The 26,173-nt window shown below is 36.0% G+C and overlaps 1 protein-coding gene across 8 annotated transcripts in view; it reads left to right on the top strand.

The window, feature by feature from the left end:
• Positions 1–26,173, top strand: part of ELP4 (elongator acetyltransferase complex subunit 4) — a 292,776-nt gene that overhangs the window by 132,161 nt on the left and 134,442 nt on the right. For 7 of the 8 annotated variants that reach the window (XR_007774651.1, XM_050955147.1, XM_050955140.1 and 4 more), the window contains 2 exons: positions 9,404–9,512; positions 12,232–12,338. Coding sequence is in view for 7 of the 8 variants with exons in the window: in XM_050955147.1 (XP_050811104.1) it covers positions 9,404–9,512; positions 12,232–12,338 (216 nt within the window). In the remaining variant the exon portion in view is untranslated. Of the gene's footprint in view, positions 1–9,403; positions 9,513–12,231; positions 12,339–17,567; positions 18,334–26,173 lie in introns of those variants that run through there. The other variant, XM_050955145.1, reaches the window with a different exon arrangement.

Below are 26,173 nucleotides of genomic sequence, written 5' to 3'. Positions count from 1 at the left end.
TTAAACTTCTCTTTCCTGCATAGGATTATTGAGAAGACGATGATGGTAAAACTCTAACATTGACTTCCGCCTATATATTTCACACTAGTTTTAAGGGATAGTGATGGTTAGCTCTTCCACTTCCCCAAGTGTTCTCAGCTGCAGAATCCTGAAGTGATATCCTGAATTTTTGTTGCCTTTCTTGCTCAAAATCTATGTAAGGCTACTGGGTGAGAGACTCACGCTCTGCAAACTCAAGTGCCATCAATATACAGATGTCCCCTGGTTCTACACGTCTTGCAGGTCTGGACCTCTTCTGTAATTCCTTTCATGGTATGATGTTTGGATGAAGGGAAACTACTAGACTTTTCATTACTTCTGAATGCAAGCTTACTGAAAGTGATACATGCCGTTGTCATCTCCAGAATGGACTACTGCTCTATATGTAGGGCTGACCCTAAAGGACCTTGAACGTTCCAGTTGTCACAGTATTCCCTACACTATGTGTGCTCCACACTCTGAGACAGATGCCAGTTCAATTCTGTTTCTGTTTCAAGGTCTTTATATTTTATAGTTGAGGCTGTGTTAAGATCTTAAGTAGATAAGACCCTGGTAGCTCACTGATGGCTTTTTTTTAGCTCCTCTCTTTCCTGCCTCTACTTGTACTGTGGTGGAACTCTGTGGCTAATAGAGCCATGTTTTGAAGTTTTTGGTGCGAGTTCTATGATTATGGAACTCCCACTAGAGGTAAGGCTAAGCTCTAAATTTCACCACCTTTTAGAGCAAGTTGTAAAACTCAACTGCTAATGCGGATGTTTCCCAAAATAACTTAGTCAGACCTGTCTGACACACACATTAATCACCAGATCTATTCACTTTAACAAAGCTGTGGAGGTCTTTCTTCTAGAAGATAACTAAAATATTTTTAATATTGTAGGATTTTCAGACTGTATGATGATGCAGGTTATAACAATAATAATAAATAGACCCTGACAACTCATATTCACCAAAGATCCCATGACACGTTCAGTAGGAGTCAGGTGTTTAATTCTGACCTCCTAGCTAAATTTTTACTTCAGATATATCCAGTATTTTCAAATATGGTATTAATCTGTTAGTGCTAATGTGCACTGTTAGTGTTAATGTGCACTACTGAATTCACTTCTGTGTCCTATCAGAGAGGTTGCTGCGTTTCAGTGGTATGTGAAAATATATTTCCTTGTCTACCTCACGTGGGTGTTGTCACATTAATGAATACATTTTTGTAAAGCACATTGCTCTACAGATGAAAGATATTATATACATGTAAAGTATTAAAATTAATAACATCATTATTAAAAGAAGCTCTAACAGAATAACACAAAAACAAAATTCATAATTACTACTACTCATATGCCTTGGTCAAATGATACCTTCACCATTCCTTTACCGTTTTTGATTAAGATATCTAATGTGTTTAGGTGTTTGAGTTTTTACTATAGATATTCCTACTTTTCTTTTCTTCTGTTGGGCACATGAAATTATTTGAAAGTACTAGTGATAGTATGATTGTAAACCAATATAAACTCGACATGGGTGCGAACAAAAATTAGGGGAACACATGAACAATAAGTAAGGCCTCTGCAATCAGATTCCTGTGAGTAGTCCCCTACACCTGGTCATAATCCTAGTGAAGGCAGGGTAGGGCTCTTCACAAGATGGAGGTCTGCATCAAATTGCTGAGTTAGGGCCTAAATCTAGTATGTTCACTTCAGAAAGCCACACAGATTTGTAGAAATCCCCTGGAATATATTTTTCAGGGCTTCTGCTATTTACCATAGATTTCACAACACTTCATCCAGCTGTGTAGAGTTGCTTAATCCATTTGATAAATAGATTTTTACATATTAGTGGCCTGATCCCAATTCTTTCTGCATCAAAAATGCAGAAAGAAGTTAGTAGGAATTTTGGAACTGCAAGAAATGCAAATTCGGCTTTAAAACAAAATACATGTATCATTTTACTTGCTACAATTCTTAATTGTAGTTAATATACTTATTTAAAATAGACCACTTTAAAAATTTATCTTATTTCATGGATTTATAAATGGTAAAACAAGTATTGTCTCGTTATAAAATTAGTATAAAAATCTAATCTCAAATAGTTATTGGATAATAGCCTAGTGATAGCTCAGGGAGGGAAAACTTTTAAAAGCATTCTTTAATTTTTATTGATGATCTAAATTATATGGGTAATTTTATGATTTCAGTAGCGGTAATTAATAACAATTGGAGATAAATAAATAATTTAGTTGTTTCTTAAGTATTAATAATTTATGCTTTCAATTCAGCTGTACTTTGGGGACTAAGCAGTAAAGACAAGTGGTAAGTGCTGGTATATTGTGCAGGTATTACCATATTATTGCACACACAACCTTTCAGAAAATGTCAAGACTTAGAATACATAAGGATTACACAGAGCTTGTTTTTTTTACTGCCCTAATTTAGGTTACAACTGTATAGTATCACTAGTTAATTCTGCTCCATGACATAGAATGTAAGGCAGGAGAAATAAACAAATGATTGTAATAGTCATAGTCTACTTTGGATGATATGCTAAAAACTTAGGGAAAGTACATCTAAATCTGCTTTTAGTTCAGAAGTCAAATGCTAATTATTTTTGCCGGAACTACCCTCTTCTGACTGATTTCTGTACCTTTCATATCCTTTTCTGTAAAGTGTCAGGATTTTAAAGAATCACCTATTGGTGATGGCAGAAATCTATACAACTACAGATTTAACTATTATGGAGATCTACAATGGCTTACACATCTGTTATCAAATAATGCCTGTTCAGCTACAAACTTTTATGGGAATAGCCCCAATATGTGGGGGTAATAACTAGTATTCCTTTGCTTGTTATGCTGAAATTTATCAACTAAATACCATGGACAAAAGCAACTAAAATGTAAATGTTGAATGATTGAAAGTTTTGTAATCTTATCCAGGGCTGTGCTACATATGAACTGTATGTTGTTTACTTGTTTTAAATAGTTTTGTACATCCATTGCTAATTATTCTGTGGTTTCTTTAATTAATAGATAATGAAACACTTTTAAAACTTTTTTAAATTTGATTTTGATTCAATATATACACCTTAGATCATGATTTAAAGAAACTTAATTTTGGGGTAACGGCAATGTCTTTCAGCAGGGTAACTGCTAAATGAAGTTCCTGTCACCAAAGGACTCTTCTAACCTTTGTTTGGAAAGCGACATAGTACTGCAGTCCTTAATTTCAAATGGAGCATAGAATTAAATGTCAAAAATTATGTTCATACAAAGGTCATAATGAAAATTGAAGCTTCTGAATATCTTTAACTTTGTAAATTTTAAGTTGTCACAACGCTGTTAACTAGGCTTCATGACACATCTGTAATATGAATTACTAATATTCCTGTTTAAATGTAAAACTTTATATATAAATCCAGTGTAGAAAAGCTGGTGTTACTTAAGAAGCTTAATTTTTTAGTTTTCACCTGTGTTCAGTCAATGCTATATAAAGAATGAGAACTTAAAATAATGTGTTGCATTCAATTTTCCTGGTTTTTAATTTATTTTAAAAATGGGAAAGTACAAAGTAAAACATAGGTTTGTGCTGTCTGGAACTGATGGCTATTTGGAACCTGGGAAATTTTTGACTTCTGGAAGGAAGGTTGAGGCTCGTAATTAGAAGGGAACTAGTAGATTTGCAAACAAAGGGTATGTCTACACTACGGGATTATTCTGATTTTACATAAACCGGTTTTGTAAAACAGATTGTATAAAGTCGAGTGCATGCGGCCACACTAAGCACATTAATTCAGCGGTGTGCGTCCATGTACTGAGGCTAGCATCAATTTCAGGAGCATTGCACTGTGGGTAGCTATCCTGTAGCTATCCCATAGTTCCCGCAGTCTTCCTCGCCCATTGGAATTCTGGGTTGAGATCCCAATGCAAAATCAGTGTCGCAGGTGATTCTGGGTAAATGTCATCACTCAATCCTTCCTCCGTGAAAGCAACGGCAGACAATCATTTCGCTCCCTTTTTCCCTGGATTGCCCTGACAGACGCCATAGCATGGCAACCATGGAACCTGTTTTGCCTTTTGTCACTGTTACTGTATGTGTACTGGATGCTGCTGACAGACACGGTACTGCAGTGCTACATAGCAGCATTCATTTGCCTTTGCACGGTAGCAGAGACGGTTACCATTCCTATTGCACTGTCTGCCATGCCATTGTAAATTGGCAATGAGATGACGGTTATCAGTCATTCTGTACCGTCTGCTGCTGTCATGGGTGCTCCTGGCTGGCCTCGCTGAGGTCGGCTGGGAGCGCATGGACAAAAATGGGAATGACTCCCCGGGTCATTCCCTTCTTTATGTTTTGTCTAAAAATAGAGTCAGTCCTGCCTAGAATATGGGGCAAGTGTACTAGAGAACCAGAGAGCACAGCCGCTCTGTGTCAGAGCCCCAGACATCCTGCAGAAATGATGAGCTGCATGCCATTCTAAGCGGTGCACCTGCAACAACCCCACCCATTGCTTCCCTCCTCCCCCAACCTTCCTGGGCTACCGTGGCAGTGTCCTCCCATTTCTGTGATGAAGTCATAAAGAATGCAGGAATAAGAAATACTGACATTTTAGTGAGATAAAATGAGGGGGAAGCAGCCTCCAGCTGCTATGATAGTCCAAGCAGGACATTAAAGGGTGGCAAGGGAGAGGAGCCCAGCCTCCTGCTGCTATGATAGTCCAGGCAGTACAGAATCTTTTCTTTAGACATGAAAGGGGGGGGGCTGATAGAGCTCAACCTCCAGTTGCTATGATGAAGACGGTTACCATCCGTTCTGTACCATCTGCCGGGGTTGACCGGGAGTCATTCCCATTTTTACCCAGGCACCCCCGGCTGACCTCACCGAGGCCAGCCAGGAGCACTCACGGGCTGCTGCTGCTGATGATGGATAGCAGTCATATTGTTCCATCTGCCATCAGGAAGGGGATGCTGGTGTTCAGCGCTGCAGCACCCCATCTACCAGCAACATGCAATAGACATAGGGTGACATTGAAAAAAGCGAGAAACATTTTTTTCCCTTTTCTTTCGGGCGGGGGGAAGGGTGTAAATTGACGACATATACCCTGAAACACCCGGGAAAATGTTTTTGACCCTTCAGGCACTGGGAGCTCAGCCAAGAATGCAAATGCTTTTCAGGGACTGTGGGATAGCTGGAGTCCTCAGTACCCACTCTCTCCCTCCATGAGCGTCCATTTGATTCTTTGGCTTTCCGTTACACTTGTCACACAGCACTGTGCTGTGGCCTCTGTCTATCATAGCCTGGAGATTTTTTCAAATGCTTTGTCATTTCGTCTTCTGTAATGGAGCTCTGATAGAACAGATTTGTCTCCCCATGCAGCGATCAGATCCAGTATCTCCCGTACAGTCCATTCGAGAGCTCTTTTTGGATTTGGGACTGCATCACCACCCATGTTGATCAGAGCTCCACGCTGGGCAAACAGGAAATGAAATTCAAAAGTTCGCGGGACTTTTCCTGTCTACCTGACCAGTGCATCTGAGTTCAGATTGCTTTCCAGAGCGGTCACAATGGTGCACTGTGGGATACTGCCTGGAGGCCAATACTGTCGATTTGCGGCCACACTAACCCTAATCTGACATGGCAATACCAATTTCAGCGCTACTCCTCTCATCGGGGAGGAGTACAGAAACCAGTTTAAAGAGCCCTTTATATCAATATAGAGGGCCTCATTGTGTGGACAGGTGCAGGGTTAAATCAGTTTAACGCTGCTAAATTCGGTTTAAACGCGTAGTGTAGACCAGGCCAAAGAGTAGCAAAGTGGGTCAAAGTAGTTGATTTTCTCTAAGTAGTTAATCCTGATGAACCAGGATTGGTTGAACTATTTTTTGGTAGGTGAGGGGGTGATTCCAGAAGTCTAGCCTCATGGAAATAATGTCAGTGTGCAAACTTCAATATATATGGCTCTATATATTTATATGGCACTAGAATTCCATATATGTTTATGGTCCATACATCATTTTAATTCATCCCTAATTTCTTTTAAAATGTTTATTTATAAAATAAATGTACAGAGTGACTGAGGACTACGTAAATGTCAAGAATGAAGGAGTATGACAAAGCAACTTTGGAATTGTCTGAGAAGAAATCTTATAAATTAATATTTTTAAAGCTTAAAGTATATTTTTTCACATTCATATTTGAAGATGACCAAATGGATTTTCTTCAGATTTAAAACAAAAAATGCCTCCCTCCCCCCAACACACATATTTGGCTTGAGACCAAACATTACAAATTTCAGTCAAGAAGAGAATTTCTAGCTGCAATTATGATTATAAACTAGAGTAGAATGGAATACCCACCCCGACATTCACTATAGGATCGCTACCATGTTGCTATAATAATTACATTTTGGCTGAAGTAACTAATTTAGAAAAATTGCAAAGCATCTAGCAAGTCAGAGAACTTTCCAGGATTGTTTCACGTAATTTAAAACAATGCCTCTCCTAGTTGCCAGCAAACTTCTTTCCTGATTCTCTTCTCTCCTGGCTCCACTCCTAGCCATGCCATGGCTCGTCTCCAGACCTGCCAAGTTTCTGCCAGAAGCTGGTGGGAGATTTGTATAGGGTTGAAGGAAGATTTGGAGCTCTGTTAAATTTTCAAGCCCAGATGGGGCAACGTGATTTGTGTGTTTTATGTCAGCATGCCATACATCACAACAATCTGTGTGCTGACATAAGCGTTGATTGGACATTAATATGCTGAACTTTGAAAACTGGAAAATATGTGATATAAACAGATCTTTGTCAACAATGCCATAGAAAGAAACATGCTTGTATTATGACAGTTCTATGCATAATATGTATTCATCTCCAAACCAGAAGAATGTTTTGGTATATTTTAAAACAAAGCCAACTTGAACATTAAAGCCCCACTCTAAGAAAGCAAACCTATTCAAGACAGCACTTGAACATGAACTTAACTTTAAGCATTTTCTTAAATCCCTTTGAAGCCAATTGGACCTAACTATCAACTTAAAGTTAAACGTGCTTAAGTGCTGTCCTAAGTAAGAATGGACTTAAACATGTACTTAAATGGTCTCCTGAATCAGTTCCAAAATGAGTGGCTGTTATTTTTATAATTTCTATTTCTTTGCATGTTGTGGTCATCTTGATGATGCCTGAGCATCTTCTGTTCCTAAAGTAGCTTACCACACCATTTATAACATACAGTTTGCCAAAATTTGCACGTAATGGCCTTCGATAACTGTTTTTAAGTATAGTATGATTACAGGTTTACGTCTTGCTTTTCTATTAGTTTAGTTTGTATTTGTTAATATCTATGTGGTGGTTTTGTGCAGGTTGGTAATATACCAGTAATAAAAATAATATTCATAGCCTGCCAAAGAACCTGGTTTAGAAAAAAATCTGGAATTTCCAGTGTCTGGATACTCAGAGCTCACTGGTCACTACACTTCTACAATTGCTTTTTCTAATTGTCCTGTAGATTAGCATGAGCAAGAGCCTCTGAAGTATAGGGTTAATGTATAGCATTATTGCTGACTGGGTAGTTGTGGAGTGGAAAAATGTTCACAAGTTCAGCTTTAATTTGGTAGTAGTATATGTCATTAGGGTGTGATGTAATAATGGTGTGAGTAAGACATGCAGTCAAACTTCATTACCATAGTCCAGATGATCACCTAGAATTTCCTTTCTAACCAGTAAGACAGAGTACAACAGCAAATTACCCTTCACCATGAAATGACTTCACAGAGGTCAGACTCCATGTGAAAACAAGCTTTGTTGGCCCCTACACAAGTGGTGGCTTTGAAAGGTCAGCAATCTACAGGATTGAATTACGTCAGGTACATGGGAAGGGCATTATGGGATTGGTCCTGCTGCCCCAAGCAGATTGGCCGGAGTGGAGCAGAAGCAGGTTATTTTGGGGGTTGATGTAAAAGTGGTTTTCAGACACTTTCCTACCAGCATTAAGAAGAAACAGTCACCTTCCCCATGTGTTTTGCAAGCGTCTCAATAGTCAAGTAGAAGGCTAGTAATATGTTAAATATGGTATTTTGAGGGATATTGAGTTTTATATTTTATATTTTTTAAAATTAAAAATCCTATACATTGCAGTATAATGTGCTTTATCTGTGACTGTGTCAATGTATCTAGATCTGCTTTTATTTAAATATTGGATGTAAATCATTGTTTGTATTTGGGAATTTTCTTATATATAATATAAAATCTTTGTATAGCCGATAATCTCATATGATGGTGAGATTTACGATAGCCTTTTTTCCGTAAGTGTAGGGCACATGATTAGGAAAGAGAATCAGGATATGGAAAAGTCTTTAGAATAAAATGATGGCCTAATTCTTCCTCCCTGAAATGGATATTTGGGGGTAATTGTTTGGGCCTGCTACTTTCTGAAAATATGGTGGGTATGGCATGCGTACACAGCTATCAAGGACAGAGTATAAAAACTCTTGGGACTGCTTTAAGATAAGCACATTGATTAAGTTGAAGCATTCTGCTTTTCATCATAATTTTATCATATTTTACTGCTCATCATACAGTGGTTCTACAAAGAATCTCTTAAGCACATTTTGTTCTTCAGTTAAATATGGAGGTCTCCATTCTGGTATCCAATGTGCACATTTCTCTGTCTTGAAAAATTCAGTATTGTATTTATGTGCAAACAGAATAGCTGATTTTAGGATACATATGACAATACACTCTCAAATATGAGAGAGGAGATTTAAGCCCAAAATATCACAACTAAACTGAAAATATATCGAGAAATGGAAATTCGACGCTACTGTTTTTTGGATTTATATGTTCCACAGTGTATTTTCTGATTCAGAAGAAAAACAAAAATGACTGGAAAAATATTTTGCTTATTATTAATGATATCCTTTATCATTTTATACTATTCTAAAACATGTAATTGGGTAATGCATTTTGGAAAACATTGCAATATCATGTTTCAATACATTTTTCAATTGATGAGGTTTTCAAAGGGACAAGTAGTAGTTGGGCATCTAGCTTCCATTGAAAGTCAATGAAATTTAGCTATCTAATGCTATGTATGCGTTTGAAAATCTTTCTCGATATGAATAAATGCATAAATCAAAATGAAGATTTAGAAAAAGTGTGAAATTTAGTTCTGAGTCAGCTCTCTCTCCAGATCATCTTAGTTAGGGCATGTTTTCCTTAGATGCAAATTACTAGAAGCTTTTTTAGTTTATGGTTATTTCTAGGTATTGTTGACCTATTTTCACTTCAGTTTGTCATTAGAAGACAAAGACTTACTACTCTCAGAACATTAATTATCTTTTTCATCACAGAAGATGTATATTTTGTTTCCATGTTTTACAGAATAAAGCAATTATGGAACGTGTAACAAACTTGTCAGATACGGTAGTTGGTCTTGAATCATTTATCGGCTCTGAGAGAGAAACCAATCCATTATACAAGGATTACCAGGGTAAGTTCCATCTTTAGCAATGCAAAAAGTCTGCATGGAGTTCTTCTAGGGCACTTAGCAGCTTACTCTCCTATTGGAGTATCTCCTATGAAGTAGCATTTGATTTCATTTTGGAATATACCTCTTAAATGTTACTCCTTGCTAACCAATCTTTAGTTAGGCAATTTTTCAGTAAAGTGCATTAAGGCTGCAAAGGAAACATGGCAACTCCTTGCATGTTGTCAAGTCATATTACTGAGGCATGGCTCAATCAGATGTACATCTCAACAGGCAGGCTTTGGGGAATTCACATGCAGGGCAGGCTTGGCAATCATCTGACCAGTGAGCTGAACTTGTCATGAAATCAATATTTCTGATCTGCCAAGTTTTAAATAGAGAACGTGAAAAAACATGATATATTTAAGCAAATGAACTGCTAAATTTGTGTTTGAAGATGATGATAATTTACTGTTTACTGCTTTTAATTATGGCAATTCTTCCTTTAAAAGTACTGAGTATGGAAATTAGTGAAGGTAAAAATAAATATGAAACTAATTTTTGTAGAGAAACTTATTATTCCATCTAGTCTTTCTAGTGACTTATTTTCAATATATGTAACAGTGTTTAATCATTGGGTTCAGTTAACAAAGATTTTATAAAAGTTTGGGTAGCAGAACTATTTAAATTCTGAAAGATTAGAAGATATGCATAGCCTAAGCAGTGAATAACAAACAGTTTTAGCTAATCCAGAGTGGTGATATGTGTGCGCATAAATTACCGCTTTTATTATTGTGATACTACTGTAGTTCCATGGAAACCTCTAGTCTAAAGACTGAACTGCTTATTTGAAGCCTGCTGTAAGCATGTGAAAATGTGGCAATGTTTTTCCATGCTAGAGCACAGAAAATGAAGCAGAAATGGTATTGAAGAACACTTTTTATACTACTGTATGTATTCAGGCTGCAGTTTCATAAATCAGAGCAAACCTTTTTTTAAAAAGAAAGAAAAGAAAAATGTACATTTGATTATTAGAAAAGAGTGGTTAAAAAAATGAACAAAAGCTACTACAAAAATTATTTGCCTATTGTATAGGCCCTATGCGGCATTTTTGCGTTCTAATACAGTTCTGTTAATTTAATATAATAGAATTTATCTTAATAGTGAAGGAGGTCTTTAAGACAATATATGCCTTTCCTATCCTGTATTTACTTTAAGAACTCATGTTAAATACTTTTTTTTTGGCCCCAATAAATAATACTAAACATAAAAGCTTCACTGGTTTTTGTTTTCTTATAGGTACTCTTTATCTAAAACTCTACAAATTTATCAGATTTGCAGGATTGAAATTTTTCTAATGGCTTTGGGGTGTGGTTTCTTTTCCTGAAAATTTCTTTGTAAAAGGTGCATTATTCACTGCGGATGACATTGCTGCATTTTATGAGTAAATCCTAAATTTATTATTTTGTTTTAAAGCCTACAGTTTTGCATTAAACTTGTGAAAAGTAAGTAAAGGTTGAAGGTTGTGCAGATATCCCTTTATTAAACATGTATAATAATATTTTACAGCTCTGTTTGAGGTGGAGCTGCTCTACTTGTACATTATGGTCACATTTTGAACTATGTAAAGAATTCTTAGAATTCAGTGAATTGAAAAAAGAGGTTTTTGATTATTTTTATAACATTTTCCCAAAAATTTAGAAGACCCTTTTTAATAGGATATTATTTGTAAAACTCTATTTAAAAGTGTATGAAACTTTTTTCCTCTTTGTCTTCTGTAATTCCACCTTAAAAAAAAAGTAAAAATTTGAAAAATACCCCACACTGGTCTTAATTTGTTTCCTCGCAGCAGCCATTTTCAAGTGAGATAGCTCTTCTAAATTAATGTAACATTGAATTTGCCTCTGCAATATTTTCATATAGACACTTTGAATTTGTGAATATCAAATATAGGCCAGTAATTGAGAGCACTGTAGAATAGTCCTTAGTTTTCAACTGTGGAAAATGACCTCTAGATTGTTCAGACACTGTATTAGGCTGAACAAAAACCATCCAGCGTCCTTGTCAGAAAAAATCAGCTTGAATTTCAACTGACGGAATGCAGAGCTAGCAGTGTACCTAGTATTGTTATAAAAAAAAAATTAGAACAGCTATGTAAAAGTCTTGCATGTAGAAAATTCATTTTTGTTGTGATGATGTAGGGGTTAAAATTTATCAAAGAGTGTGCTCCAAAATGCTGTGTACCACAACACTTTTAAAAGTCATTATCAAGGTACAAAATGAAATACTTTTTGTTACAGCTTCACTGGTTATCAGTAACCCATAAGCCTTGTTTTGCTGGCTGCTTACTGGTGCATTTAATAAAATAAAGATCACTCAGTGGTGCCGTGGGCAGCATGCAAGGTGATAGCCATATTTGCTTACTGTAAATACAAGAGAAAATCACACACAAACCGGCTGTAGTTTTGACAAGTATTAAGATCCCTCTTTACATCTGTACTTCTGTACCAAAGTGCAATTAGTTTTCCTCGCACAAGGATTTCTGTTTATCTTATTCTGCTTGATTACATGAGTATAATCGCACCGTTTGCTTCATTGCTCCTGGTAGTAAGCTGCAGTTTTAAAAGGGGAGGATGAGTGTGTGTAAATATACAGAATTCTGCTGTAAGACTCTTTAATTTATGCATCTGGATGACAGCATTTTCTTACATTTTTTCCTCCTTTTACTTTTCCTTTCCGCAAGGTTTGATTCATGTGCACAAGATTCCTCGACTTAATAGCTTGATCTGTGATGTGTCAGGCACGAAGGACCTTGCTTTTAGATTAAAAAGGAAGCTGTTCACCATTGAGGTAAGAGAAACAGTTTTGTTTCACTATTTAGAACACGAAAAGTGGAGCCACAGTCCTAGCATTTAGTTTTGTGAAATACTTTAACTTTTGTTATATGTTCATTTAATTGTGGTTCACCTATTTAGAATGGTTTTATAAAATATTTTTAATATGCAGTCAAATTAAAAATAAGTCTCTCTAGCTGTACCAAATCAGATTATGCATAAACAGTTTATTTTGTTTTAGAATGTACATAGGAAGTAGGCCACAACCTTTAGTAACAAAGCATGACGTACATATTTCTGAGGATGTCAGGAGCATGTTTAATTAAATGTTAATGACTTACTCTTACTTGTGTTAGTGAATGGAAAAATAGCTACATGTTATTACCCCAGCTGAGAGACTTTAATGTATAATGCTGCCTAACATTGTATGTGGCATAAGGGATAAGTGTCCTTATCAGTATTCAAAAAACATTTTCTTTTCATTACTGAAATCACCTTTAGCTCTTTTATGTCATTTTAAACACAGTATCACTTACCCTAATGTCCTTTAGTAAATTTTCTACCAAATTTAAACTTTTTTTCTCTGACCTTTATACAGATGGTCCTGATGGAAGGGAGTAATACAAAAGATGTATTTCATTTTAATCTTGCTAAAGAGCAAATGAACATAGAACTATTAAGCAATTAGAGTTGATGTATTTATTAATGAATTTATTAATGTATTTTGAATGATATGATAGTCATTGGTACAGTCTGAACATTTTTTTTAACAAAGACATAAAACAGCTAAGCAGTCCTGACAAACCATTTTGTTTAATCTCTTTTCAAATGAAAAGCTCTTAAGCAAGCCACTTGTCTTAACTGCTTGAAACCATAAAAGAGAGAATTGCCACCAATAAATTAGCATATTTTTTACTTCATCACCAAATGATGGTCAATGTGGCTTGGCACTGCTTTGGTGTTTGGGACTTCACCCTTAAGTGACCACTTTGGCCCTTATTTGACCCTCTGCCCTCTTTAGCTGGCCACTTGATAAGGTAACTTAAGGGTTCTCTCCCTTTTTTTTTTTTTTTTTTGCTTTTTTTTTTTGTTTTCTCTTCACAATTGTAAGTAGCCCTAACCTATAAATCATTGAAAGGGCCCTATCAAGTGACAAATTAAGGTATCCTCCTCCTAATTAATGGTCATCAATGTCCTTAATTATCTAATCCTATTGAGAGTAGTTAATAGTTAATCGGTCAGCCAGTTCTTCATTCGGGTCATCTCTGCATGATAGCTAGAAGTTTCTCAACTGGAGATACTCCCTTCAAAAGCCACTTAAAGCCAAATGCATGAAGGAGACTGTTGGAGGGGCCGGGGTTTAAAGGTGATTTCTTTTCAATTTTTTTTCCCCACTTCTCAGAAAATACAGTTAAAGGAATAAACCACCATAGCGGTTTAGACCATTTTAACATAATTCCACTTTATCAAAAGACTATTAGGGTTTTTTGAATCAGTCTTAGATTAATGCCAGGTTTTAGACATAAGCTATAATTATTTTCAATAACACAAGCAAATATGCACCATTATTTTCTACTATATTAAATTCACATTTACTTTATCTATTAATTGAAATATTTTGAATTTTTCTTGCCTGGATCAGAAGATAATTCTTCTGTCTGCAAGATCTAAGGTTACCACTTTCTATTGCTGTAAAAACCAAATCAGGAGGCTCTGTATAAAGAATTTCATTAGCCTAGGGACAAAAGAGTTTGAATCAGGGGTGTTATGGAACCCTTGGAAAAAAACTGTTGCTGTAGAGATGGGTAGATGACCCACTTGAATAATTTCAACCCTCATTGTTCAGACAGGGGCCCCTTTTGAATAATTTCAGTTCTTGATGGGGATAAACTTTTTGCAAACCAAGTTGAGGCAAGTCAGTCCTCTTTGAACGACTTAGACCATTATTCTACTGTGATATGCCTGTACCCATTGCACCAAGCTACAATACATATAAGCTTTTCTCTCCTTCCCTATATTAGAAGGAGAAGGCCAAGCATAGCTTGACTGACCAGGGTAGCTTTGGAAGGCATGGCACTTTTTCAAAAGAAAAAAATAAATTGATGAAAAAGGTAGGATCTGGATAGAATCACTCAAAACTGGATACTACAGTTAAAATGTAATGCGTCAGCAGTCAATTCCAAATCCTTTGGCAAAAACAAAAGGTAGCAAACAATGTGCTTTACAAGCAATATTGCAGCTTTACAAAAACAATATAAACTTTAAAGAGTTAAGGACATTTGTAGAGTCTAGTTTAGTAGAATTAGAAATGAGAATATATATTTAAATACATTACAGTTTTAGACAACATGAAAGTAGCTGTGTAAAGTATATTAAACATATCTGGGAAGGTGATGTTGAACTCTACCTGAGTGTATCTTTAAAATCAGATTATAAATGCTGAGGTAGGGAAGCCACAACCTGTGACTTGTGACAAAATTGCTTCAAGGAAGTTTTCATCACTAGGCTACTGCTTCTCAAGTGGCAACATTTGTAATGTGTGCAGTGAAGGAGGCCCCTTTATCTCCTCAAAAAAGCTGTCCAACTTCCTATTTCATCACAGTGTCAACTTTTAAAGTCCCTAATGGGCCACAGACTTGCTTTTCACATCAATAAACTTAACTACCTATAATTTGGCCCTCAATAAAAAGGCTTAGATCGATGTCACAAATTTTTAATAGAATTGTTTCTAAAAAGATAGTAACACTTTGTACAGCTTAGCTTTGTTAAAAGCTTTTGTATATGAAAATTTATCTAAGATAATGAATAGTCTTTTATGAGTTTCTGGTTTTTGTAAAAATTACATAGATTAAAAAGTATTCCATAGGGGGGAGTACTTTTTTGTGTTGAAGACTGATACATTTGTTCACCTTTTAAAATACATACTCTGAGTGTTCTTATGGATTTACATATTCCACTTTTAAAATATTTAGCTTAACTATTTGCAGGAAAACATGGCTGTATTTGATAAGAGTTAGAACAGTTGTATTTACCTTTCCCAAAAACATTTACTTGTTGCCATATTTAAACATGGAAAAATAGACATATCTAATGTGCATACCACTTTAAAGGACAAAATTTTGAAGTTAGCCTGTCTAATCCTATTTCTTCTCACTTTGGAATCTTAATTAGAAGGAGATAAAAAACATCATTTGACTAAATTATTGTCTTGAATCTGTAGGAAAAGGTATAATCCGCAATTGGGCCAATTAGTGTACCCCATAGTTAGCTATGCTGAGGCAGGCAACTTGATTAGATCTGACACCAGCCTAGTTCCCACTGTTGTTTTGCCAGGTATGATGGTCAGACTTCAAAGGGCTTGAGGCATCAGCAGGGCAAGGTTTGGAGGCCAGCTTAGGTCCGGTTGTTAATCTCTCTGCTAAAACCATAGCAGCCCTCGCACAAAACAAGCTTACATGACACAATCATGCGGTATTAAAGTTTAGGTTGAGTCATGCCAATTTGCCTTTGATTTTCTGATGATTGACTAAAAGATGGCTACATGACTAGACACACACTAAAAGTTTACTCATTAGGTAAGTTCCCCAAATATTTGAAATATTTTTTGATTTCTCAGTTAAATGTATGACAAGCTTATTCATCTTGATTAAACTTTCCAGGCTAGTGTTTAAATACCCTTTTTTTGTGTATAACTGAGTGTAACTTGTATCAGCATTTGTTAGATTTTCCCTTTTAACATGCCTCTCACCTTCTTCATCGTTTTTCTTAGTGTAACCACTTCCTTGTCATTCTAAAAGCCCTTTGTACCAAAAATATTAAAGAAAACTGATTCTAAATGACAAGCTTTTGAAATCCTACAGACCTTTAAGGAAACTTTTTTTCTTACAGTCATTTATGTTCAGTTACACTTATTCACATAAAGGGAATTTCTTCATATTTTTTTTCCATTTAAATGTTGAGTAAAGTGCTGTTCTACCAATGTGATTACATAAGTGTTCTTTTCTTTTGCATTCTGATTTGTTGAAATATTGCGGTAACAGTGACATGTTTCCATTCTGAGAAGAGCCTAGGGCTGCTTTAGTATTATTCCAAATGATTGAAATTGCCATCTTGCTGACTTTCCCTTAGGCAGCTTAAGGCCTGTTTCCTTTAGTATTTATTTTGCATGTTCCCTCTGAGTTTGGCTGGCAGGACATCATTTCCTGGTTTGATAAGACAGTTGGAATAAGATTCTTATTCTTTTGTTATTGTGTGGTGGTCATAAACTCCTACTATTATATTGTTAAAGTTAATCATTTAAGAAATTCAGAGAAATGTTTAGAGATGAGAAACTTCATACAAATAATCTTTTAAATTACTATTGTTTTGTTATACACCTGATTTTAAAAAAAAAAAAAAGTCTTCAGATAATGGCCATTTAGTAGATTTACAAGATATTTGTTCCTTTATTGTGCAAATTTTGTCTAAGAATATCTACAGTTGTTGTGGAAAAAATAAAATAATTATTAGTTGCAGACACTCTGTATTCAGACCTGTACAAATAAGAAAAATAATTATTAAAATCTTAACTTTAAAAGATGTATAGTACCTGCACAAGCTCAAGGATAAACTTTAGATCCTGTGTGCAAAAGACAATTCTATTTGAAGCCCAGTATCATAGCTATGCTGCAATTCCACATATAGCCTAATAGGAGTGAGTTTCCTGAACTCAAAGGTCACATCTCTCAGAGGTGTTCCGTGAGGGAAGGAGAGGAAAATATAGAAAAGAATTAGAATTAACGTACTCTTGTGGCAGTAAAGTAGCTACTATCTCAATGGCAGGCATTTACAGATTGTACTCTGAAGCACTCTGCATCAGTTGTGCATTCTTTTAATGTCATATCCATTGCTGCAAAAGGAGAAAGCTATGAATTTAGGAGAAAGTCTAGAAAAGTGTGTGTGTGTAATAAATATGTGAGTTCCCTACAGCAATCAAAATAGTGGACTTTCGTTTTTTCACCACCTAAGGAAGTTTTATATTATTAGAGGCGAGATGATTTCCAAAACTGGCTAGCTCTTCCAGGTGTCAGTTGTAACTACATAGTCACTTCAGTGTGTATGTTACACGTTCATTAATTATGTTAGGAAGATTGTAACATGGTGGATTTTTGAAGTTACCATAAAGCACTGCTTTTGAGGGTCTCTTTCTTGAATCCCGATACTTTAATGTTTTTGCTGTGTTCTCCTCTCCCCATTTTTTTCCAAGACGTGTGCTGGGTCGTCTCAGTGTGACACCTTCATTTAACCAGAAGGGATTGCTGAAGGCCAAACCAAAGCCATTCTCCTTCCTCAGGAGCTGTGTCCTGTAGCACTCCCAATTTCTGCTAGCCCAGGGATGAAGGGATGAGCTCAAGGCCTGAACTCTGAGCCTCAGCATGTCTGCACTCTGTCAGACCATTATATTGCTGAACGAGGCACCCAAAAATATTTCACAGTTATCATTCACTAAATGCATTGAGAATAGTGATGACTGCATATTGACTCAGGAGGATAATATTGCCAAACTATTTTTGCTGATGTGAAAAATTAATCCTGTCATCAACATATATGGCGTTTATGTATGTGTGCACAGAGAGATGTACATCTTTGTATAATAAAGTCATCTGCAAGTAAAATTATATATATTATATACACACATCTACATCTATTTGAACAGTTATATCATCTATTCCTAAGCTGCTTTCTCCAATAAATTCTCTATTCGGAGCAGCCTTCACTGATGATCATCTCAATTCTGGTTATATTTCACTTTTTTTTATAAAGGTGCATTATTTTCTATTTTATCAATGCATATGAAATTAACTAACTATTTCAGGTAACATTTTTTAAAGAAAACATAGGCCATAAACTGTGTAAGTATAAGAACTGTTAGAAGCTAGAACATAATCACTTATTGGAATCTTAGTCAAGTTATGTAGCAGAGGGGTAGCCATGTTAGTCTGGATCTGTAAAAGCGACAAAGAGTTCTGTGGCACCTTATAGACTAACAAATATTGGAGCATGAGCTTTCGTGGGTGAATACATGCATCCGACGAAGTAGGTATTCACCCACGAAAGCTCATTCTCCAATACGTTTGTTAGTCTATAAGGTGCCACAGAACTCTTTGCCGCTTAGTCAAGTTATAGTTTCCTAAGTATGGATCAAAAAGACTCAACTACATTCCTGTGTATTGGGATGAACTTCTGGCAGGTATAAGTCCTGTATACAGTACACAGTATATACAATCATGTTGGGGGATCCAGTTTCCATGTAAACAGGACATCCCTCCCTGTGCTTTAAAGATTGTGCTAAAGTATTAGTGTGATTCTGAAAACATATTGAGATCTCATTGCACCTCAAAATGGAAGCTGACATTTCTCTGACAGGAGGACAGCCGTGTTGTAACTTGATCCTTTTACGTGGATGTACTTGTAGTGTAGTAAGCAGCACTTCACTTAAATTTTTGGTTTCAAAACAACGAGGCTATGAGGTTTTCTTGAGTGTTTCAGAAAGCATAGCTCTTTGATTTGCTAATGATATAAAGCTTGGGTAGTGGCTACAATCCAGGGGCTTGATTCCCCTTTGGAAGCATGTGGGCTTGGTGGATCACATGAAAGATAGTGGCTGTTCTGAATACTTCCTCCCTGTTCTTGAGCTGCTCCCTGCCTTCTCCTGAACTTCACACAGTTGAGATTCCACTTCAGCTCAGAGGCTGGAAGGTGGCAGATTCAAGGAACTCTGGCTGTACGCCATGTGAAGAAAATAGTATAGTAAATTGTAATGGAGGTTAATGGTAGTCCAACCAGAATTGCTCCAAATTGTGCCATTGATGCACCTGCCCATCTTCTCCCACTGTAATAATTAAGATATTCATTTTGTTTTTTAGAATTATATATTCATTTTGTTTTTTAGAAGCATAGATGGGAAGAGGGTAAGCATAATAGCATTGAAATTTTCTTCACATAAAATTAAATGTTACCTTTCTTAAACAAGAGATTCTAATCAAAATTAATACCCTTATAACTCCATGTTCCATTCTACGTTATTTCATCTAGTAGCCAGTTCAGGTTCTTTTTACCTGATATGGTATTCTTCACTGAATTGTTTTGTCAGATGCTGTCAAGCCAACCTACCATTGTTAAAGAAAATCAAACTAAATCATTTTGGCATGAGCCTTCCAGGAATAAGGCACAGAATATGAAGGGTTTGATGACATCAAAGATTTGATTTCAGTATTGTAAAAGACTGCCTGTCAAAAATGTATTACATTCTTTCAGATAATTTCAGTAAATAAATGGGTTTAAAATTCTGACAGTACACTTTAGATAAGGTTTTGGGTTATTTTAAAATTATCATTACTTTGGCTAAAATAATACTTGAAATGCAATTTCTTTTTTAAAAAATTTCTGAATATTGATAATTTGAAGAAAAATGAGAAATCAAGTAATAAGATCTTTGTACTGCACTGAATTAAAACTGAACAATATTGTTGCAAAAGGAAGAAGATGAAATTCCTGAATCTGAATATACTGCTATTTAGACATTTTAATTTAGAAAATTCTGCCAGTATTTGTCACTAGTTAATATTAAGTAGTCCTGGCTGATATTGACTGGTCAGATTGGAGATTGGTGCATGAAGATAATGTAGCAAATATCACCAGAACAAAACTGAAAAATACTAACTTCTAGATAATGTGTTTACCTTTGTAGTATACTGTATCTTTCATATTTTGTTAATAGAATTAACTTTCTGTTTATAGAGAGAGAGAATTCCATTAACTTCCTCAAAACTTTGACAATTGAAATGTTGTAATACAATGTTTTTGCAGTTCCTTTTTAATAAGCTAAAGTCTCATTCATTTTTATTTAAATAAATTATTCTTTTATTTAGAAATATTGATACCAATTTGTAATGTAGTTTTGGTGCACCACTGGAAGAGCATGAAACAAAGCCATGTGTTCAAATAAAGGTCACTTGGACATATTGTAATGTACTAAGGGTCAGTGCTACAGAATGAAATGCCCTTGTTCAGTCTGTAAATAAATCTGTCAGTTTATCTTGTGTTTCCCATACCAAAAACAGAGGTTGACACGTTCCCAGTTTATTAATATTAAAAGATACAAATTATGAACAAGTTGACTAGACTAAAAGGTATCTCTATGATACACATATTGTTAGTAAGGATAGAAAATACCTTACGTATCAAAGGGCATGTCTATCTACACTGGGAGTTATTCCTGATTAGCTATTCCTGATTAAGTATTTCTGATTAACACAGTGTGTAGATGCTCTTACTCTGGAAGAAGAGTTCCTTATTCTGAATTAGTGTAATCAAGTGGATTAAGCTGAAGAGTAATTAAGGCACTTGTATTATAGAATAAGAGTATCCACATATGGAGTTAGTCAGGAATAATTCATCTTTAAATTCACACCATATCTTATTCCAGACTAACTTTCTTTTGTAGGCAAACTCTGAGTATAACATATATTCCATACAAATGTTTACACTTCAGCATTTCTTTTTAAATCATATGCTTAATAATTTGGGAAATAGTGGAAGAGTTCCCTTTCCTTGTTACATTAATATTCATTAATGTTAGGACCTGACAACCAGCAATAGACAACCCTATTACTTTTGTAGTTGTACTGTCAACAAAGAGAGAAATTCAGTAAAATTCTAAAATTTTATTTCAAGCCACACAAAATCACTGATGAGAAAATATCCTTTTGCGGAAAAACTCAATGCATTAATTTTAATTTGGGTTCTTTGGAGCTGGCTCATTTGATCCAAGCTACCTTCTTAAAGGGGATGAGGCCGGTGGCTAACCACAGTTTTCTTATGAAGGTTTTTTTTCTTGCTTATTTGTATTTTTGAGCCCAAGTCCTGGTGTGGGAGGATAGGTGACTCATCAGGAAGCAATTGAGGGTGATATTTTCAAAGCAATTAAGGGAGTTAGGCACCCAGTTCTTATTCTTAGTGGGAACTTGGTGCTAGCTCCCTTAGCTACTTTTGAAAATCCCATCTCAAAAGTTTAAATGCCTAAATAATATCAATATAGAAGTACAAACTATTATTAATATCTTTAATTCAAGCAACTCTCTTTACAAATAATAATAAAGTCTCACCACAACCCTGTGAGGTAGGGAAGTAGCATTATATCTACGTTTTATGTATGGGTAAACTTAGGTGAAGGAAGGCTAAGGAATTGTCATAAGCCTAATAGTTAGGCAGCCAAATCTGATTGAAAATCAGTAGAAGTTGGGTGCCAAAATGAGCTGTACACGAATTCTTTCAAAGAAATGGGTTATAAAAATATAGTATGGAACTAAATGTTTGAGAAGTAAACTCAACAACCAGCGAGGGTACACATCCCCAAACTAAGGACTGACTATGGGAAAGTACCATTAAAGGATTTATCAGTTATTAAAGAATTGTTGTAGTTGAAAACTTAATCACCTGTCAAGATGAAAGAAAATATAATACTGAGATTTGTGCCAGAAAGGCTGAAAATCAAATGTTCCTAGCACCTGAGTTGGCTATTATTTCACTGTTGACTTAAAAGGAATAGTTCCACCTATTTTTTCTTAGCGTATGCACAACATGCTTCAGGGGCATATGACCAGGATTCATCACCGAATTTGGTCTGCTCGTTGGATCATTAACTTCCCCAGTTGGACCAGGTACTGATGGGAGTGTAATGTGAACGCTGATCCATGCCCCCCCATTCCTCCTATTAAATCAGCAACACCACTTCATTTAGGAAGTCTACTGAAATGGATGGAATTCAGTAAGTGATATCGCAAAAGAATTTCCCATACCGCTTGCATTAAATGTTGATAGCAACCCATTCTGGGAACATAGCTTCAGAATTCCCAGCAGGAGGAGTCAGGAAGCCATCAGGGTAGAGTCTTGCTGTTTCAGAATACTAATTATAGTCCTTTTATATAGCACTCTTTGGCTTGAAAGATTCCATCACAACAAAGTGGTAGGAAAACTATACAATGGAATCATTTAATCCATTACTGGAATACAACCTCCTCTTGTATGAAATGTGACAACTGCTTAAGAGAACACAACAACACTACATAATTGTTTAGGATAGGTGGTGAATACTTTATCCAAATGAAACTTCAGCAACAATGTAGATATATAAAATTTAACTACCCAAATTGTAATTTGGCCAATATAAAAATTATTTCATACTGAGTGCCTGTAAGTGGTCAGAGACCTCAATTTTTCATCTAGTTAAAATATGTCATCTCCCCTAGAACAGTCCTCTTTAATCCTATGCTAGTGTGTTATTTTCCTGATTTAGAATATCAACATCTCTTCATTCAAAAATACAATAGTATTCCTTAGAGCTTTTTGTGTTAAGAATAACCTTGACCTTTCTTAGCTTGTGAGATTTGACAGAATCACAGCAAAAACTGGTATGACTGCAGGACAGAAAAAAAGATGGGGTACTCGGTGCTATTATTTTTTTTAAAATGCTTTACAGCCACCATTCAAAAACACTGCTTTTTTACCTAGCATAAATTGTGGGGGGAGAGGCAATATGGAGACAAACTCTATATTCTGGGATTCAGCAACTTCGACCAAAAAGTTGTTGGCTAGCAGGAGTAGATCCTCTCATAATGCAAGCATAAAAGACACAATAACTAAGGCATGAATAAACATACAACTTATATATTTAGATCTTGGCTACTTCAAGTTTACTGTTATTACTCTCTCATCTATTCCTGTCTCTGTTTGACTTTTTTTCCTGTATGTTTTAGTGGTAATTTATAAAGGTTGCTTGTTAAGCAATTTAAAGTTTAACATTAATCACTTAAGATCAGCTTGTTTGTAATACCTGACTGTGGGCACACCAGGCCCCTTAAGATGACACAAAGATTACTTGTGGTATTGAACAGAGACTGCCTGGCCTGCTTGTCCAGCGTAACTCTGGGATGTCATCTCTTAACAATGTTATCTTGAATTTGAATGCTGTCAGTATGTAAAGGTTCAGATCTTCTGTTGGCCACAAACCCCTTCACTTCGGACACTTTGAGGCAGGAACTGTATGACATATAACTGTCACTTCTAAAAAATGACTAGTGATTTTGGATGCCCAAGTTGTGAGACACCGTTAAATAATTTGATTTTCGGAAAGTGAGTGTTCAACACTTAATGAAAAGCCATTCAGTCATATAAGTGAGATGAGTGGTGTGTGTGTTGGCTGGCTGGAGAGAAATAAATTTCACCTTACATTTAAAAAATAAATCTTGCCTCCTTCTCACTTTCTGTTTAAAGAAAAAAAGATAATTCTACAGCTGAAGTGGCTAAAGTTTGAAAGTTGCAATTTGGCTTAGAAATACTCTTCTGCCTGGACTTGTTCTGGAGAAAATTGGCTTTAATGTGACCGTGTTATGAGTGAGAGAATCAAAAACTGAGTGTATCTACTAGAATATTTTTCTAAGGTAGTTTAGGGGCCTTTCCCAGAATCTGCAGAAGCTTCATTAAGTGTTGGAATTGTGTGTGCGTGTGTCCGTCCGTCCATCCGTCTGTCCAACGGACTAAGGTAGAAGCAGAGTTCTGCTGGCCTTGGTCAAGGATAAGTGTCCCAGTGGCATCTAGCCAAGTAGTTCTAGCTTTTGGAAATTGCATACTTTATATGCAATTTTTTGCAAGGCAGCATATAACTACACACATAAGAGGACTCGCTCAGACCTGTAAGATGAGTGTCCTCTGCGCCTTGGACCTCTTGCTAGATCCACACATCCAGACTATATCTAAATCTTGCAGGTTATTTCCGTAAGATGATCTTTACTATCCATTCACCTGTCTAGAACTCTCATCCAAGCTCTCATAATTTTGCATTTCAGTTACAGCAATATCCTTTTTTCTGACCTTGAAAAATACAATCTTGCCCCACTCATATCTATTCAGAATGCTGCTACAGTGATCATGCTCCTGGCCCATCATTTTGACCATGTCACCCCTGTTTTGAATCTCTCCACTGGTTCTCTTACAACAAACATAAGCTGCTTGTATTCACTTTCAAGGCCCTTCATAGTCAGTCCCCACCCTACCTCTTATCTCTCATTTGCTATTGAGCTATCAGTGCTCGCTTCCAATCAGCCCAGGATGCCATATCCACTGCCCATTTGTTAAATTTTCAAACAAGCAATTTCATGCTTTCTGCCATGCTCCAGCTGACTCTTGGGATTTGCTCCCCATAAGTATCTGCAAAGCTACTTAATTATCCAGCTACAAATCCCTCCTCAAAACTCTTCTAGATGCCCACAAAAAACTTGATACCAGTTAAGCTGCTAATGTGCAGTGACCACTATCGTGCTGACTAGTATTGTGCCATTATTTATTTAGACTCCCCTGACTGTATCCATCTGTTGTCTCTTGTCTTATACTTAGATTTTAAGCCCTTTAGTGCAGGGGCCATCTTTTATTTCTCTATTTGTGCAGCACCTAGCATAATGGAGTCCTGATTCATGATTAGGGCTCCTATGTTCTAGGTAATACAAATAATTACTACTATTACTAATAAGGTTCTGTCGTTGAACCTTAACATTGCCATACCCTGCCTTTTGAGCGTTTAACTGAGCATCCAGAAAATTGCAGGATTATTTGGGTGGGAGGGAGTGTATGGAACAATTATTAATTAATCTGCAGTATTAAAGGATTTTTGGTTTTTTTTTGTTTTTTTTTTTGAAATCTGGCATTACAAATATTCTGGAAAATACTACGGGCTCCATTAACCCGAAGCTACAAATTGTCTTTTCTGAATTTGCAGTGTGCACTGGGAAGGGGAAAGCATGGAAGTAATTCCTAGGGTTCGGCAGGGGGTATTTATATCTGTGACCTGATTTGGCAGTTCCAACAGGGAAAGGCAGCATAAAGTTGTCATCATGGCTGCTATCTATGTAGGTCCACCAATGAAGGCTGCCCTGAATCAGCGCATTCTTCTGGTCAGTGGTTCTAATGCTTTTGAGGTGAGGTATGGTGGGGCTGGGCTGGGCTGAGCTGGGCTTGGCTTGGCTCCACTGGGCAGAATGTAGGTTCGTTTTGTTGCTGCAACACCCCTTCAGTAGGCCAGGCCTTCTGCCACCAGAAGCTTTGTAATGTGAGTTATATGAAGTTCTGCTGCTGTAACCTGGGGGTGAATCTGTCCTGCATCTATAAGTATTAAGACATATGTATGTTAAGAAAAATGCAGCAGTGCTGAGTTTGAAATTTAAGTGCTTCTTAGTACTGTTAAAATATAGTTTTGTTTACAGCAAGAGAAATTGTGATAAGGAAATAAGAAGAAGAGAATGAAATGTTGGAATTTAGATCTGCCCTTCAACAGTACCATAGCCATGGGCTGTTTCTGCTTTGTCTGCATCACTGTCTAAACTAAAAATAACATTCCCATAGCCTTATTGTCAAAGTTGTTATAGCTACTCCTTTAATTCTGTTTAAAAATGGATAGAGGGAAAGGCAACATAAATATTAAATTGTGCAGATATTTCAGTAAGTAGCTAACGAGATTCCTGATGCTCTGAAGTGCTGCATAGTTAAAAGGAGTCTATATTTTACTTAAGTAAAGAGGCGTTTAGTAACTGCAGATTGTCTTAAGTATATTTTTCTTATTTTTATTTTTGTTTAATTATTTAACTATTATGTATCATTAAAATATATAACTATTTTTAAAATGTATATTTAGACATTAACTCTGATGCCAGTAAAAATGAAAATAATTCATCCATATAAAGCTATACTAAAAGTTGTTTGATTTGTATTTCTGTCTTGTTTAAGATGTATACTTTTATAGATTTATATTTCAGTACCATA

Source organism: Gopherus flavomarginatus, chromosome 5 (assembly GCF_025201925.1).
Source record: "Gopherus flavomarginatus isolate rGopFla2 chromosome 5, rGopFla2.mat.asm, whole genome shotgun sequence".
NCBI lineage: Eukaryota > Metazoa > Chordata > Testudines > Testudinidae > Gopherus > Gopherus flavomarginatus.
Note: the sequence above shows the minus strand (reverse complement) of the source record. Positions and strands in the feature narration are given on the sequence as shown.